Source organism: Amphibalanus amphitrite, unplaced genomic scaffold (assembly GCF_019059575.1).
Source record: "Amphibalanus amphitrite isolate SeventyFive unplaced genomic scaffold, NRLGWU_Aamphi_draft 000029F_arrow, whole genome shotgun sequence".
NCBI lineage: Eukaryota > Metazoa > Arthropoda > Thecostraca > Balanomorpha > Balanidae > Amphibalanus > Amphibalanus amphitrite.
In genome coordinates this window covers 1,653,691-1,671,796 of record NW_024881525.1, presented here as the reverse complement: position 1 = coordinate 1,671,796, position 18,106 = coordinate 1,653,691, and the positions used below count along the sequence as shown (strand labels likewise).

The 18,106-nt window shown below is 53.2% G+C and overlaps 1 protein-coding gene across 1 annotated transcript; it reads right to left on the bottom strand.

Annotated features, from left to right (window-relative positions):
* Positions 1-1,950: 1,950 nt before the first annotated feature.
* LOC122365768 (early growth response protein 1-like) lies at positions 1,951-17,370 on the bottom strand. Its single transcript, XM_043337267.1, has 3 exons — positions 17,119-17,370; positions 3,048-3,187; positions 1,951-2,666 (listed from the first exon to the last, which is right to left on the bottom strand). The coding sequence occupies exons 1-3, from the start codon at positions 17,251-17,253 to the stop codon at positions 2,135-2,137; spliced, it is 807 nt and encodes a 268-aa protein (XP_043193202.1). The 5' UTR covers positions 17,254-17,370; the 3' UTR covers positions 1,951-2,134.
* Positions 17,371-18,106: the final 736 nt, after the last annotated feature.

Sequence of the window (18,106 nt, the reverse complement as noted above, 5' to 3'; positions counted from 1 at the left end):
GAGTATGTATATAAATAAAATCCCATCGCTTTAAGATCATCATGACGACGGTGATGGTATTAGTGAGTAAGCAGCTTAGTGAAAGATACATACGGAAAGCATATAGACCTCTGAACAGATCACCCATATGACTGTCTCACTGATTTGCCTTATTTGCCTGTCGTCCACCGCCCCCGCACCCGACGCTGCGCAGGTCTGCGAGGGGGCTGTACCACGGCGGGGCGCAGGACGGGGTGACCGTGCGCCGCCCCCGCCTGCCGTCTGTTGACATTGGCCAGATCAGAGCCCGCCGCCGGCGACCGGCACCCGCCGCCGACACGAGCCATTTGCGAGTCCTCCGACTGGCCCCTCGGCCAGCCGCCGGCTGCCCAGGGGCGTAGCATCCGGCCAGAAGGGCTGTGCAGTCGGGCCGCCGACCATTCGGTCACGGGGCGGGGGACACGGCCGGCGCGCACTGTGGACAAATGACCCGGCCGCGGCCGGAGGTGCCGCTCGCAGGCCCCCGCTGCCGCGGAACAGACCGGGCACGCGCGCACACCGCACGGAGGGCTGCACGCCGAACGGGTGGTGTGTCGGCGCACCGAGCGCGCCTGTTCCGGGGTTTGTTTTGCCTGTCCGGCGGGATGTGGCCGAGTGATGAACGGTGATGAGGTGGTGTGCTCTGGTGCAGAACTGGTGGGATGGCCCGACTACTGCACTGCGCTGCAGACGACTGGTCCAGAGACAGAGCGTCTGCTCCGACTGCTCCGGCCAGTCCAGTGTCCAATGTCCGGTGTTCTATCTCCAGGGTCCGGTCCGAGACTGTGTTCTCCTCTCCTGACTCGCACTACTTTGGCCATTTTATACCCAATTTGTTTTGATATGCTAGCTGTCTCCTGAAGATAAGTGCATCAAAGGGAAATTCTTAAAATCAATTTTGCTGTAAAATTCTTATTATGGTGCTGCTGTTGGGATAGCTGACCTTCGATTCAGCCCTGAGATATTTTACCACTTACCACATTTTCAGCCAGGTTGGCATATGTTATAAGTGAACCTCTGCACGTTCGAAAATTGTCGCGAATTTGCAACGCTCTTGCAGTTGCAGGGAGATAAAGCATTCAGGGAACATTAGGTTCCCGATTCCTTACAACCTACAATCTGCGTAGGTAGATCGGATTTCCCATCACTTTGGTCACCTGAGGTCAAGCTGGTCACGTGACCTCACCATTCAAAAGGCAATGGGCAAATGTGTTAACTACTTATTTAGTACAGAAAATGTTATAAATGAAATAAGCTGAAAGACATGGATGAAATCTTAACCTCATACCGTCCTTGTGCGACACAATATCTGGTTTTCGCACGAGACCTATGGTGACGTAATAGATGACGTCGCTAAGGTCAGCTGCGGTCACCAGAATAGCTCGTCATTGGTTCATCAATAGGAAGCGAGTTCCTCGCCTCCGATGAAATTGAGCCAGCGAGTCAAGAAAGACACCAATGAACTCGAATTGGACTGCCAAATCGAATGGTGTGCAGAAAAATCTTCCCCAGCTAACTGTCTTTGTCTTTGATTAACCTTTCGCAAACAATAAAGTATAGCTCTGTATGCGACTGAGAGCGAAAGACTGATGAACGCTGCTAAATTCGTTGCACTGCTACTATGTTGAGCAACATTATTGGCTTATAATTGGATTTGGGGTCTTTGACCTGACCTCAGAGACCACCCGGCTAACCGAGACATTCAACTTGGACACAAATCTCTGCGTCTGGTAACGGCGCTCATGCTCGATTTGTTCGCGATGCGCTTGCTCAATTACAGAGGCGAAACGAAGAGGGTGGCGTGGGAGGTAGTACACCTAACCCCTCAGCTGTTGCTCGTGTAGAAAGTCGATAGGTACAGTGAAGTTTTTCTGTGCATCCTGGCAATATTTGAACATCACACTTCGGCTCGGCTATGGAATCACAATACAATCAGGCTGTGTGGTTGTTTATTACAGATACGCTGCACACTAGAGCCCACACTTCGAACATGAGTAAAACATGATACATGACCATAACAATGCTGAGTGTGCAGAACACATGGCAATGATTGCACGACGTAACAACACTTATTAACACGTTTGACTAATGAGGAGTATTGCTCATAACGCCGTTACTATTCACAAGGCTTCATGATCTCATCAATGGTAAACCCGGTAGTCTTTCTTACAGACAGATTTAAAGCTTCACTGTCGTCAGATTGGCTGAGCCTCAGCTGACCTAGCCTTGCAGCAGGATCACGTGACATTACCGCCTCTTTAGATCTCTCCTCTGACAACAAACCGTGACGAAGAAACAGAGAACCTTCACAGTTTTCAAATGCACTCGTGCGTGGAATTATCTCACACGAGCCATTCTTCAGTAAGTCACCTGATTCTCGTCGAATCTCTGAAGAAGCGCGCTGTGGCGGCGGCGGTGATTCTGCGGCAGAAGACTGAGGTCTTGAGACCTCTCTCAGCCACGGAGGTCGTACTGAGGACGAGTCACCACCTGCCCGTGGCCCCAGCTGAAGCTCCGCGAGCCGCAGGGTCGTCGGCGAGGGGCTGCGCGGAGCGTGCTGAGCGCGGTGGGTGGCCAGGGTGCGCGCCTGACAGAAGCCTTTGCCGCATACCTCACACTGGAATGGCTTCTTCTTGCTGTGGGTGTACCTAGAAGAGGGATGGAAACAGACCTGTTATTTGAGTGGTGCACTATCCGCTTCCGTCATATTTTCCTTCATTGATGCGGATGCCTTTTATTTAAAATTAAAAGAAAACAAAACATGCTAAGCGTCTTTTTGCCTCCGTAGTTGGATTTCCCTAACATATCGAATGGTAAGAAGACCAGTTTCTAAATAGTAAATAGCCACCGCATAGCATACCTACCTATTTCTAACTATTTCCTAGCCTGCCTCAATTATGACCTTATTTTTACTTTTCTACCTCATCATTACACCTGTCAAGTATCACTCCAAGAAACTATTTTGTATTTTGGAGATTCCATGCGCTTCGAAAAGTTCTTGCCGCCCTGAAAGTTTTACTAGAACCCACCTGTGGTCTCTGAGGTGGTCCTGCCGGCGGAACGCCTTGCCGCAGACGTCACACGGGAACGGCCGCTCGTCCGTGTGCGTCCGCTCGTGGATCAGCAGGTTGTAGCTCTTGCTGAACTCGCGCTGGCAGTACTGGCAGATGTAGCGCTTGCGGGAGCGCGCCGGCCGGCCGGTGCGCCAGGGCTGCGGCAGCGCCGGCTGCAGCAGCTGCAGCGGCAGCTGGCAGTACGGCCAGCCGTGCAGCAGGCCGCGCTGCAGCTGTGCAGCCTGCAGCAGCGGGCTCAGCAGCTGCAGCCGGCTGACGGCCATCCCGGCGGCTGCGGCGCTGGCTGCAGCAGCTGCGGTGGCGGTCAGCTGGGCATGTTCCGAGCTCGCCGCCGGGAGCCGAGGGGACCCCGTGCCCTCTCCGCTCCCCGTCACCCACGTGCCGGCTATCTCCGGGTCCCCGGCCCGTCCGCCGTCACCGCGCGCCGCCGCCAGCTCCGGGCTCAGCCGCGACGCCGCCGATGACGCCGATGACGTCGGTGTGGCCGGCGGCGTCAGCAGGTGCGATGTCGTCTCGGCGCCGGGCGGCGTCGGCTGCCACATCTCTGCGGGCCGGGTGGTGCGTCTGTGCGCGAGACGGAGCGGCGGCGGCTGCCGTCCAGCCGGGCCGCCCCGCCCCCCCACAGCTGATTGGCCGCCAGGCCGGCGGGCCGTGCTCTGTTTTGGTTTGGTAGAGCGCCATGCCCGCCGCCCGGCCGCCGCCGGACCGGTGAAAGCACACCGACTGATGATGGCTGCCCCCGAGCTGCCGGCAGCGGTACGGCACCGGTCATTGGCTCGCCGCCGGCAGTCAGAGTCAGGGAAGAGTGAGGATAAAGCTTTTTAACAGCCGGTGATTGCGCGGCACAGCTGCGCAATGACAGGATTACATGGCTAAGCGACATGTCTTCACAGAGACAAAGCCCAGCATGTCAAACCATTGAATGAAAATACGCTGATGACGTTTGCCGAGTTTCACCTTGGAGCTTGTGCAGCTAAAGTCTAAATGTGCTGACTTTTCATCATAATGGGGAAATCCGATTGACGTGATTCCCGAATACATCTCAAACACCGAAAGCAATCACTCGAAGGAGGGGTTAGTTCAACATTGTTGGGCGTGTTTGTTCGTGATAATTTTCGGTTAACTTTTCTTGACATTTATGATGACGTCAAACAATGGGGATTTTATGATGTAGCATGACCTATCTGTATCAAATATTGAACTGTTTACATTTAAAAGTCACCTCTAGATGCCCTAGCTGACGCCATGACCGACAGAGTGGGTTGATCCAATGACGCATGGACAGCGCTCGCCTTATCGGTGGTAGGCGTCAGTCGCTACCGACTGACGTCCGCTCCGAGACCAACTACCACTCCCAGACCTACTACACAGCTCGGCGTGGCCGATAACGCACACAGGCCTCCGCGTGCGTGCTCCTGTCGAGTGGCCTCTGACGCCATCAGGGGAGGGCCGTGACGTGTCGGTGAAATCTGACATCGAGCGGTGTTCCTGGAGCTCCCACCCGCCGCACTGTTTGTCGGCATCTACAGACGGCTCGACTCACCAAGCCCTCTCCAAAACAGACGGCCCAGCGCGGGCCTCTTCTTGGTACTGCTTGTGGTGCTGGTGGGCCGTCGGCGGGGGCGGGTGCTCTAAATGCGGCGTGGGCTTCAGCTGCGACGTATGTAAAGCTAGCCAAGACATGACCGAGCGTTCTGTTCAGTGGCCGGCCTCACTGAGTGCCACTCTCGGCCCCGTTTGATGTGAAGCGATAGCGGATAATTCTGAAATGGCTTTTGTTGGCAGTGCGGGATAAGACACCCACCACAGACAGAGTATGTTTAGGCGACGTACTCGAACGCTGGTGAAACATGCCTGCGCCATCGGTGGCTTATTGTACTTACCACGATGGACGGAATAGGTGTGTCTGAAACACGATAAGTCAAGATGACGGCAGTACGTCACGAAGCAAACACGCATCTGAGAGCCATCCAGCTATTTTTGTCTGGTTTGCTACCACATAAGCTCGATGGCGACGAACGTTTGACATTGTGCTCTGGCACTGTGGCGCATCGGGCTCAAATCAATGAGTCAATGCCAGTAAAAATATTGAATTGTGTTGACGTGAGGTTTCTTAGCGAAACTCTGTAAATCTCTCTCTCTCCCCCCTTTCTCTCTCTCTCTCCCTCTCCCTCTCTCTCTCTCTCTCTCTCTCTCTCTCTCTCTCTCTCTCTCTCTCTCTCTCTCTCTCTCTCTCTCTCTCTGAAATTCTGAAAATCACTCTCGCCCGCGCCGCGCGTCAGGTGGCTGGGTAGCCTGTCTACGTGAGGGAGCTGTCTACATATGTGAGTGGCCTGTCCACGTGAGGGAGCTGTCTACATATGTGACTAGCCCGTCCACGTGAGGGAGCTGTCTACATATGTGACTAGCCCGTCCACGTGAGGGAGCTGTCTACATATGCGAGTAGCCTGTCCACGTGAGGGAGCTGTCTACTTGTATGTGAGTAGCCTGTCCACCTGAGGGAGCTGTCTACATGTATGTGAGTGGCCTGTCCACGTGAGGGAGCTGTCTACATATGTGTGTGGCCTGTCCACGTGAGGGAGCTGTCTACATATGTGAGTGGCCTGTCCACGTGAGGGAGCTGTCTACATATGTGAGTGGCCTGTCCACGTGAGGGAGCTGTCTACATATGTGAGTGGCCTGTCTACGTGAGGGAGCTGTATACATATGTGAGTGGCCTGTCCACGTGAAGGAGCTGTCTACATAAATGTGAGTAGCCTGTCCACGTGAGGGAGCTGTCTACATATGCGAGTAGCCTGTCCACGTGAGGGAGCTGTCTACATATGCGAGTAGCCTGTCCACGTGAGGGAACTGTCTACATATGCGAGTAGCCTGTCCACGTGGGCTCAGCCCCGGCTGGTCACTATGCTGCCCGGCCAGACCAATGTTCCCCGTAATTCCTATCATCTTTGCGGTTCTGAACTTGTTTCATTAGCTCGCCAGAGCCTAGCCCAACAAAACAAAACAGACAAGTCTGAGCACCGTGGAATGTATAGCACCACGAAATTCCAGACAATCTTTGGGCATGCATTTGACACATGGTCTGGAATGGGATTTTTAAGGCCAAGTACCGTCAACTCACGTCACCAGGTCACCAAAACCTGTACATTGTTAACCCTCGCCCGTATTGGTGTGTGTGTTTTTTTTTAAGCCTCGAACGTATAAGGGGGGGTCCGTCGGACCCCCCTTGCCGTTTCGCCCCTGATCGAGCTAGAGCTTCGCGGAAAAAACGAGTGTGTTGTCCGTGATGAGAGAAAGCCGAAGATACCAAAAACCAAAGGTCCTAGGTCATTGGTTAACCTTCCAGGTTAGGTCAATGACCCAAACGTCGGGAAAATCGGAACCTGTTAGAACGTCGTAAAGTTTGGCTGTAAGGGGTTTTCAGGGTGCTAATCACGAATATCATGTTAGTTTTGATCACCGTTATGATGTCTTCATGCATTTAGGCCAGGTCGAGTCAGGTCAGGTCAGGTCAGGTCAACCAGTAGGGGTCCTGCTGGGTATTCGTAGTAGGTGTCAATCGCCTCTGACAGCTTCGTAACATGCTACGAAGGTACCAAAACCACTTCGTAAATGTTCATATGGCTGCTAAATTCGAATTCAGCTAAAAAAAACTGGCCTAGAAACATGCAAAACTCGAAAAAGTGAACCGGGTCATCAAAGGTCAATAACCTGACCTGACCTTCAGGTGACCTTGACACTCGCCCTTATGTATGGGACCAACATCATTTCACATGTTTGAACGCTTGAAACCATGAAAAGACTGCAAAACTCACGGCTAATACGAGCCGGCATACGCCAAATCGCGATTCCGGCCAAACATGGTCTCGAGATAGGTCACAGGTCAAAGCGATGGACCGGAACCAATAATGCGAATGCTAACAGAGCTATGTACGCAAGAACATTTAACTGCATGTAAATACAGAGTTGGGGGTTCAGGGATTTCCTGTTTGACATGCAAACTACTCGAGACATTTATCTCGCGAGCAATTAAATGCTCACAACTCGTGTGGGTGTATTCTAGAGGTGGCAAAATGTGGACCCGAGGACCCGGTCCAAAGAACCAGTCTGGACCCATATGGGTCCAGACCGGTTCCTGGAAATTTTCTGACGGGTCCAACCGGGTCCTACCATAAACTATACATCTTGCACACTACACATTATTGCAAAATATGAAGTGAATGAAGTGAATGTTTCTTTGCACACAGTAGCTCATGAGTATTCCCAGTGGGAAATAGGCTGTTATACATGATGCAACTAATGATTACAAGAAGTTTGTATTAATTGACTTTTGGGGACCGGGTCCAACTGGTTCCGATTCCAACTAAGACCGGGTCCGACTGGTTCCAGAAATGTCAAGCCGGGTCTGGTTCGAGTCTGGTTCCCAAAATTTTCATCTTTTGCCACCTCTAGTGTATTCTTAAGCAAGTTTCCTAGGTACCGACCGACTAGGTAAATGACTTGTTAGCTGTTGGTTGGGAAAGTGCATACAATACCGCTGCTATCAATCTTATACAAGTGCTTGTCTATTTACTATGGGAAATCTTGAGCCCAGGTGGTGAAGGTCCGGGCTCTCCTCAATCAAGCTTAGTCAAGTTTCAGTGAGCAAAAGCTTCAAAAGAGCTGATGAACATCGTTTGCACATTATTTCTGTTTGCGTGCGATTTAAATCTTTGATAGTGTCAGCAGAATGCACATGATAACATGGCTGTTCCAGAGAGGCGATTAGCCCTTAGGGGCGTCGGGGCGATAGGGGGAGGTGCGCTAGACGCCCTCCTTCCCAGCAAGTCGCGGGTAAATGACTTTCAAGCTGTGAACTGTTTTGAAACCATACCCGGCCGCAGAATAACGTTTCGACAAATGTCAGCGCACAAAATCCATACGTTTCTGAACCAGAAGTGCCAGCAGGCAGCATGTTCGTCGTATAGGGGTACGATGGAAAGTCGGCAGGATTCCCACCGATTGACCTGGCCTGACCTGACCTATCGAATGCATGAATGCATCATCTTTGTTGAAATCTTACATGAAATCCAAGATGAGGAGCCCGAAAACTTTTTTGTTTTTTACTTTTTTTCACTTTATTTTTAAGAAATTCTAGTGGATCCTGATTTCCTCGACTTTTCCGATTTCATTGTCCTGACCTGCTGGAGGGTCAACCAATGACCAAGACCCTAAAGCTGGGTATCATCGACTTCTTCGCGTCATGGGCAACACGCTCGTTTTTTTCCGCGAAGCTATAGCTCGATCAAGGACCAAAGTCAAAACGACTAGTCGCTTTAATTAGAAGGCCAATACGGGCGAGAGTTAGCCGCTGTTGTACCCAGGTCATCTGTTATGCCTATAAATCGTTCTTACTAGCAAATACTCACACAATCATTTGGCAATGAAGGTTGGCATAGCTATTTAGGCATAGTTTGTTACGGAGCGAGCGAAGCGAGCGTAGTCTTTCCTTAGATTAACGGAAATTTCTGAGTATGAGCGGCCGGCCGGCCGTGGTCACGATTCTGCGACGCTTATATCTCAGCAACCACTTGACCGATTAACACGCGGTAATTTTTGTAGGGTAGCTTCATTCCTTCTACCAAGTATTGGCCTACTCCTGATGCATGTGGGTGACCCCTTATGCACGTGCCACGTGCAAAACGAAGAGGTGTCCGTTTTGTAATTGTTGCAATATCTCGGTAACTACTGGGCCGATTGCGCTGAAAGTTGGCATGTAGGTAGGCACCCACTAGGCACTGCATATCCATGTGCCAGAGTTGGGGTGCTGCTGCACGTGCGCACGTTCAGGGGTCGTTTCCAGATCTCGAGAACGGCTCGACCGATTGCGCTCAAATTTGGTACACAGTTAGGGACCGGTTAGTAGGGTGCCGTGCACAAGTCAGTTGGGACCCATTTTGCACGTGCGCACGTGCAGGGTGCCGCTTCCAGATCTCGAGAACGGCTGGGCCGATTGTGCCCAAATTTGGCACGCCGGTAGAGACCGGTTAGTAGGGTGTCGTGCACAAGTCAGTTGGAAGTACCCCCTCGCAATTTCGCACGTGCAAGGCCCACCCTTTCGCTCGCTCCGTTAGTCGCCCCAAAAGGCGTTATACTGGTGTAATATGTCATTTTATTTCAGTACATCGCTGATAGAAAGAATGTATAGGCAACTCCACACGAAATGGGTGCACTCATCGTATTCACAGAGAGCGGGAACCCCAGAACCAAGAACCGCACTCTGGAATTTATGTGCCGTGTTCTGTAGCACGTTATTTCATGCATCACAAGTGGTAACGCTGCCCAAACACAGCAGCAGTGCTGCACCGTAACCATAGCAACCGCTATGAGCGCCCCTAGGCAATGGGTGGTTAACACCGCATAGCGCACCTCCCCGGCTGAGCCGCCCTGGCGCGGGCGGCGGGCGGGTGCGTGCGACGCCGGTGTCGAGCCCGTTGCCGGCGGCGTTGCATGCTGCCTGCTAAGGGTGGGCGGCGCCCCAGCAGTGCCGGGGGCGGAGCCGACCCCTGGGGTGCAGCATTCCTTGCATAGCACGCTGGGCGGTAGCGTGAGAGGCATCTGTGCGGCCTGTTATCACCTGAGCGGCCCCCGGCGCCGCCGCTCAAAGATCGGCCACGGCCGGGGGACGGGTGAGAGGGTGTTCTGCCACAGAGGTGGGACAGTGGGAACGGTGGGAAGGGGAGCTGAAATGAGAGGAGGCGGACTGATTCGGTTTTATATGCGTGTGGGTGGATGGAGATGATATATCCTAGATGGGAAATCAAATGGTGTAATTGGAAATAACAAACGTGCTACAGTGGTTTATGAAAAACGAATAGTTCATTCGCCAATATCCGGTCTAACAGAGCTAATAGACATACTGTTGAAACCAATTTCGCCTGACTAGTTTGTTATTACAACCATGCAGGTATGCTCATTATCCAACGATGTGCATAAATAAGAAAGCATGCACATACTAATGAGGTATGTCCGTCTGGTCTGTCCGTGCCAGCGGATTGTTTGGACCCTTTCCTGGCCGTCCATGACCCTCGACGGGTGCCGAGGAGCCGGGCCCACCACTCACCAGGCACTGGCACATGGGGGCCTGTTGAGGGCAGATTCGGCTCTCCTGACCAAATTGGTAGATTAAGCATTAGTGAAACCAAGCACCACCAGTTGTGTCACACAGTTTCGGTTCACTGGTTCAGTCGTTCCTGCCCAGACGTCTTTCAGTGGCGTCTATATTTGTCGGTGGCCGCTACATTCGGCTTTCTGCGGCTCTCTGCGATCAGGTGTTGTTGGCTTATCCTACCGTTGATTAACTGAGATCGTCTCGTCGTCCGGTCGTTTGCTACCGCTCAGCGATCGTTTTCAGTCGTCTTTAGTCACTAGCTATTATCAGTATCCGTTTCTGGTCGTTTGGGCCGTCTGTTGCCACCGACATCAACCGACTGCAGCCGTCCGTAGTCTGCAGTGCTGCAGTTTGTTATGTCGTTCTTCTTCGATCAATTATGGCCGTCTGTGGCAGTCTGCAGTCACTTGCGGTTAGGTGTTGACTGCTGCCGTCTACGGCTTTCTTTTGTCGCCTGGCTTTCTGCAGTCGGCTGCGGTCAGACGCAGTAAGCTGCTGTCCCCAACAGACAGCCCCAGACAGCTCCAGACAGTTTTAGACAGCTTCAGACAATTGCAGACAGTTCCAGACAGCTTCAGACAGTTGTAGACAGCTATGGTCAGCTGCGATCGGGTACGGTCGGTCGCGGTAGGTTGAGGTCGGTTACGGACAGTTGCGACCGGTGACAGCTGGGGTCCAGTCGTCTCTGTTCAATTAGCGGTCTTTTGTTGTCGTCAGCGGTCGGTCGCGATCTTTTACGGCCGGTTGCGGTCGTCTGTGGTCATCTGCGGTCAGCGTGGTCTTCCAGGGTCAGCTGGGGTCCGGTGTGATCGTCAGGAGTCGGCTGCGGTCATCAGCGGGTTGATTACGGTCCCCAGTGGTCGGTTGCGGTCAGTTGCGGTCGATTGCGTTCGTCTGTGGTGGGTTGCAGTCGGTTGTGGTCTCCTGTGGTCGCTTGCTGTCGGTTGCGGTCAGTTGTAATCAATCTGCAGTCAGCTGCCGTCGGTTGCGGTCGTCTGCGGTCAGTTGCAGTCGGTTGCGGTCAGTTACCGTCAACCTATAATCAGTTGCGGTCGGTTGCGGTCATCTGCGGTCGTCAGGGGTCAGTTACGGTCGTCAGGGGTCAGTAACGGCCGTCCATCTCCTGAGCAGCAGCTGGCCCTCCTTCTGGTGTTCCGCCGGGGTGCTCTGTTTACATCTCAGTCCTACCACGTGACGCAGTGTGTTGTGCCTCCGACCGGACTCTGGCCGAGCACGTGACACTCGGCGGGAAATGGCCCGAGTCAGCGCGTCTGGATCCGAGTGAGTTAAGGGGGCCTGGTGGCTACAGTGGGCTGTCCTGGATTGCCACAGAGCAGAGGCGGAGCGCTCAACATTCCACAGATGAATGTGTCCGCTGAAAATGAGATGTCCGCAGTGTTTGTGGATGTAGCGTAACCCCAGCACTCGTTTAAAAACATAGGCTCACAACTTTCAGATACCTACATAATAAAAAAGCCGTCATCTACTTCGCATCGGACGGATCTACACAAACCTTAGCATTTGCTCACGGTACTTACATGCCCCCGCATGAAGAAGGAAGTGGGTTCAAAAACGATCACCAGCCTAGGCAGCAGGCAATGATGTCATCATTTGTACTCAAATCTATTGACTCACCGTGGTTTAGTTAGCAGGCAGCGCTCAGTGGCGGCCCGGTGTGACCGCCAGTCGGGTCAGGTCAGCGGCGGCCACAACACCCGTCCATCCCGCGTAGTACGGCCGACCTGGGGCCAGTCGTGACGGCTAGCCCTCCGTCCAGTTGCAGCCGTAACGGGAGTCCGAGCTCCTCGCGCTGCCGGCCGTGCCGCCCGCCGCCCCAGTCACCCCAGTCACCCACGGCCGTGCCACCCGCCGCCCCAGCCGCCCTCGGCCGTGCCGCCCGCCGCCCCTGCCGCCCACGGCTGCGCCGCCCAGCGCGGTATTAGGGGGCTTCGTGACGCCGCTTCATGTCGGCATTCGGCCGGCTCTATACCGCGGCAGACGCCCTGGCTGGAAGGACATTGCCGTCATTGCTGGCGCGCCGTTACGGGCTGCCGCGGGCTCGGCGGCGGTCTGCTCTGCTCCCTCGGCGAGCGTGCACTCGCAGCGGCGCTTCTCCCCCAGCGGTGGCCCTTCTCAGATCGGCTGGACGGCCGATCGTGCCCCGCAGCCGCTCCGACCACTACGAGTGCCAGCCCCGCATGCCGCACGCGTGGGAAGTCGGCTCGCAGGGGCCAATTTTCTGGGGGCGGGGCGGCCGCCAGCGGGGGCTGAGGCGGTGGGCAGTAAAAGGTAGGTCAATACGCGGCCGCCGGCGACGGCTAGTTACGGCCAGATAAAGAAGCCGGCTGACGTCTGCAACTCCCCACAGTGAGCCGTTCGCCTCTGAGTGCAGGCGTGCCACCGTGGGGGCAGTTTATGTCTGCGCGAGAAATAATCGTGGGGGAATATAGCCGTTTGTCTCGTGTGTATTTTGAATGCAATTTTAAATCAGATCCGGCGCAAAACAACTGAAAAAGAAACATTTGTTTTTAACACTGACAAAATATTAGCCGCTTTTTTTAACCGGCCGCCGACAGTATCACTGACTGGTATCCCCTGTGTATCGTTCGACAACCCATCTAATGCATTCTGAACTTAGAAATTTATGTAATCACAAATAAGCTGCCGTTTCGAACACTTTGAGCTTTTTATTCGGTGATGAATCAAGTTGAGAAACGCGAGAAGCCCAAAGTAGTTTGAACTTATTTCAAAGTATGTTACTTTAGAAGTCGCGACGATAAATCTCAGAGACTTGAAGGGTGTACTTCAAGAAGGCCAGCGATCTGGCTCTGTCGTGCTGCGTCATTTCCAAAGATAAATTTATGATGCTTTGTGGCTCCGTAGGGGCGAGCAGGTACTCCCTTCGCGGATAAATATCAGCCCATGAAAAGGCACTCGTTATGACACATTCACATTTGGTGTTTTGTTCGCACTAACCAGCAGACGATCAGGTGAATATTGTCTCCAATCCATTCCCCTCCCGTTTACCCCGTCGTAAACCGTGTCAATCCATTATGTGAACCCTATTATTGCCCACTTCCCACCCGCAATAACATGAGCACCCTTTCGACCCGCGTGTGCCGCCGACTGGGAGCAGGTTCCCAATCACAGAAGCAGCACCATTTCCATAATGTCAGCCGCCAACGCGCCCCGCTGAAAACAAACAGCCTTCCGAGGATCCGCCAGGGTATTTTTCGCGCCGTCAAAACGGCTACCATGTCGCCCCCCGGAGTGGGGAGCTCTCACAATCAGCCGCCAAGACGGCGGTGCGGCCGCCCGCCGCGCGCCGCCGTCCGACCGCCCGGTATGTGGCCGGGCGGCGGCGGCGGCGGCGGCGGCGGCGGCGGCGGGGGCGGCTGCCGCCACTGATACTCCCCAGCAGGTGGCAGGTGACTTTACCCATCGTAACGTCCTCACGATCTCCCGCCGTTACAGACGGACGACTACGACTGTAGGAACGGGTCAAGTTTTGGCGCGAACAGGCCCAGGATTTCAAAAATGCACATGCCTTGCCAAAATTTGAATTAACAGCTAGATAGGTGAAAAGTGTTGCAACGAATGATGCAAATGTGTGACTCTTATAGATGTGTCATATAGTGGGTTATGACTTATGAGGGGTTATTGGTTATAATTGCACAGTCCATAAAAAAGAATAGTTACATGATGAAATTATGGCTATTGGCCTTTTGCCATTTTGCCCAACGTCGGCTGTTTCTTTGATGTCTCACTTCTGCTCTTCTTCAAGATAAGAACATCGTATCGGAAAAAGTGCGCGACAGTCGTTCTTACTCATATCGATAAGATACATATTTGAAGTGCTGGAAGTGGCCTATACCACAGGTCTCAGGAAGTGTTCTGAAGCGCAGAAGTTTGAAGAGGGAGAGCAAAGTTTCTTCCTCCGAATTCCTGGAACTACGCTCGGGAGGAGCGACAAACACCGAACACGCTTGTTTTGTGGACCGGAATTCCAATGAAGGTGCAAGGAGTTACAAGACTGGGGTCATGCCCTTTACGTCGTTCGAACTGTGTCAACAAGGCCGATTTAGAGACATTTGTTACCACACAGGCATTGGTGACTATTTTAGAATGGTTTGAAAGGCCTTGAACGAATGAGTTCGTAACTTCTTTCACCTTTCCTATACCAAACATTTGTATTGTGCATGGATCTCATAAAATGGGTCTGGGATCTGATCCTACGGGATCATGATCCAACCCCTTCAATTTGTCGTGATTATTTTTGAAATCATAGGTCTGAATGAACATTATATGTATCGAGAGACCTTTTTTAAATAATGAATCCTATCATTATTTTTGCCGAGACTGAAACCGTGATTTGGCGTTTGGGAGAACTCGTGTTGGCGTTCCGTTTAACCATCCAATGTGATTACAGTTCACAACTCATTGCTGTGACACTAATGGCATGAAATATCCATGTATGTATTATGGGTTGACAGGTTGCCTGTTGTGTGATCCACATAGACACTTCCTTCTGTGGCTTGTCGTCAGATCCTTAATGATTATAGATAAAATACATCTACCAATACAGTACATATCAATAAATACAATGCATATGTTTATAATTTAAAAGGATCTGACGACAAGCCAAAGAAAGGAGCTATGATCTATGTGGATGACACAACAGTCAACCTGTGAAACCAGTATAACCATCCGCTGTGATGAGTGCGTGTTCGGATCTGCGTACCAGACGTTCCCGAGGACAGCCAGCCGTCGATCCACTTGAGCGCGTGTTTGTGCGGCCGGGTGGGCGGCGTAACGGCCTGTAATAGCCACAAGACTCCACACTCCCTGATTTATGCCCTGTAATTGGCAGGACACACTAATTTGGACAGTGCTGCCGCCCAGACCTGCCGCCGAGTACCAGTGACGTCATCAAGGCACTGGCGGCCGCCGCAGTGAGGAGAGTAGCATCTTGGCTGGGTTACTGGGACACCGTCGAGTCTGAGGAGCTGACGATAACTGGTGGTGACTCATGTGGGGGTGGATGATGTATTCTTACCGGGTCAGGGTCGCCGAGCCGTCCGGTGTAGGTATTGCCGTTAGCTTGGTGTTGGAAACGGATTACCCGCCATTACAAATGATTTCTACATTTTATTTCCCAGCCTCGTTTCCCTTCTGTTTCTGGGGTGTATTTAGTCACATGTCATTTTCGCAACGGGTGATGATAAACGCTGCCCTTCCCCATCGACCATATCTGGTCAGGCGTCTCCCCCGGAAGGCGGCTGGTGGCCCACTCGAAGTGCGGGAGGGGGCGATTGGGGTGGGGGATGGCTGGGGACCCCCGCACTCCCCGTCACTTCCGTCTGGTGGTATCCCACTCCCCTCCCCTCCCCTCCCCACGATTGTCATCGGCCCGTCCCCCGCCTGACCGGCGCGTGTCCAGATGGCTGTGGTTTTGTATTCTTTTGACCCCAGATGACGACTTCCCACCGCCGCGCGGGCCCGGATGTGATCATTGGATATCGCCTTCTCGTATGACATTTGCAGGAGCGGATGTTTGTTGAGGTGAATCTTGTAATGACTCGGAAATGACTGTGTTTATTGGCTTGTCAGTGGATAAATTTGCTTAAATATGCACAATAACGTAAACCTTGTTTTGCCTGTTATCAAAGGAGAACATATTGAATTTCGTTGGTATTGGCGAATTGCTCCTTCATATCGTTTGGCAGACAAAGCTTTATCCGCAGATTCAACGTTGTTTAGTCGTTTTATGGCGCTGAATTCGTCTTAACTGCGCTTTGAAGTTTGAACGGCGATTGTCAGACTGTGTAATCGTATGTTACACATACTCAAAGCCATTTAAACAGCATTTGTATTCATAAAACATACATGTTCGACGGTGATAAAAGTCATCGCGTCATCCAAAAATCATACATAAGCAGGCCCACGAATTTAAAACACACAGATTAACATGCAGGCACTTAAATCGTGCGATCACGGTATGAAACGCCGCTTTATGCATTATCATATTACTTACCAAAGCAAGAATCAAACCGTTGATTAACTATTGCAACCGATCTACCGCGGACAAATACAACCCATTGCATGCATTCGATATCATAATGACGCTGACAAGTGACAACAAATTCTTGATTCAAAATTACACATGCAATAAATAAGCCCCGAAAGCGATTTGCCCCGCACAGCCATTCATTCACCAGCCGGCCGGCAGAAGCCGCTGAACGGTTTCTGATGTTGCGACTGCCGCACCACTGCCTCCGCCGTCTACATTGCCAGAATGTCCACGATCCGAAACCCGGTGCGTTTGCGGCTCGGCCGGGCGGCGGTGCTCTCCCGAGAGGAGGCGATCCTGACGGCGCCGCCCACCCTCAGGTCCTCCGGCTGGTCCTGGCCGGTGGACGAGGGACTGACGGGCCACGAGTGGACGTGTGCCGCTGTCCACCAGTGGTCGCCGGCCAGCGGCGAGCGCGCTACCTGGACGGGACTCGCCGGCGGAGAGGTCGCCTCGCCCGCCGGACTGGAGGGCGCCTCGCTGCCCGATGTCTCCCCGGCCGAGTGAGCCGGCTCGTCACGAGGCGCTAGGCGCGCCGGTCGCTCTTCGACCGAAGGCACGTAGGTGCGGGTGCACGAGGCGCGGTGCATGGCCCGCGTCCGCGCCTGGCAGAAGCCCTTGCCGCAGCGCTCACACTTGAACGGCTTCTCCTTGAGGTGGATGTAGCTGTGGTCTCTGAGGTGGTCCTGCCGGCGGAACGCCTTGCCGCAGACGTCACACGGGAACGGCCGCTCGTCCGTGTGAGTCCGCTCGTGGATCAGCAGGTTGTAGCTCTTGCTGAACTCGCGCTGGCAGTACTGGCAGATGTAGCGCTTGCGGGGCCGACTGGGGCGCGCCGAAAGCGGCGGCGGCCTCACCACGTTGTTGGAGAGGTAGCTGAGCAGCCAGGGCTGGTGCGCTGTCAGCAGCGGGGGCAGCATGTCGGGCGGCAGCGGCTGCATCTTCGGGAGCTGTCTCACCGGTCAGGAGTTCGTCAGTTCGCGTCACAGCCCGGCCGGGTCCACCAACTGAATGCGGGCCCACCGTGGGAGACCGGCGGAGCGCGGTAGCCGCGCGGGCGGCCCCTGACCACGCCCCTCGCCGCTGATTGGCCGAGCGGCGGCCGGGGCCCGCCCACCTGGGTCTGACTGGTGCCGCCGGCGGTGGACGACTCAGTCCACAGCGGACCCCTTCACCTGGTGAATTACACGAGTGGCGCAGATTGGGGTCTGTAGACTGCCCTGCTCTTCCTGTTTGCATATATCGACAGATTACGGTGACCTAATAATAATCCTAATAATCCAAATACTAAAGTACATAGAACTGTAAATAAATACAATTCGCAACCAGCTGAGATTCCTCTGGAACTGGAACGAGTTGAACTGATTACTATTAATGCCTCTTGAAAACAGGAATGTCCCTTTATTTCGTCAAATTCATTTCGATTTTATCAATAGGTGCTCCGTACTCTCACGAGACCATTCCATTTCAAATATTATAATTGAATCACTTCCAGGAATTGCATGATAAAAGATAACGTTATTTGTAGCGGGAAAATGTTTATGTTCGACCTTCTGACATCAATGCATTTACACATCAGTAAACCACAGATCCGCTCAGCGATGGAGTAACGACCGGGAGGAGCTCAGTGGGGTCACTCAGGGCCGTTTCCCAACAGGTCCTTTCCCAGCCGAGTTGCAACAGAGACAAGCGAGAGAGGGTGGAGTAAGGCAATGAAAACGCAAGGACTTGGAGGCGTATAAGCCTCACGAGGAGACATCGGTGGATAACCTCCCTTTGGTGTTGTCACATGCC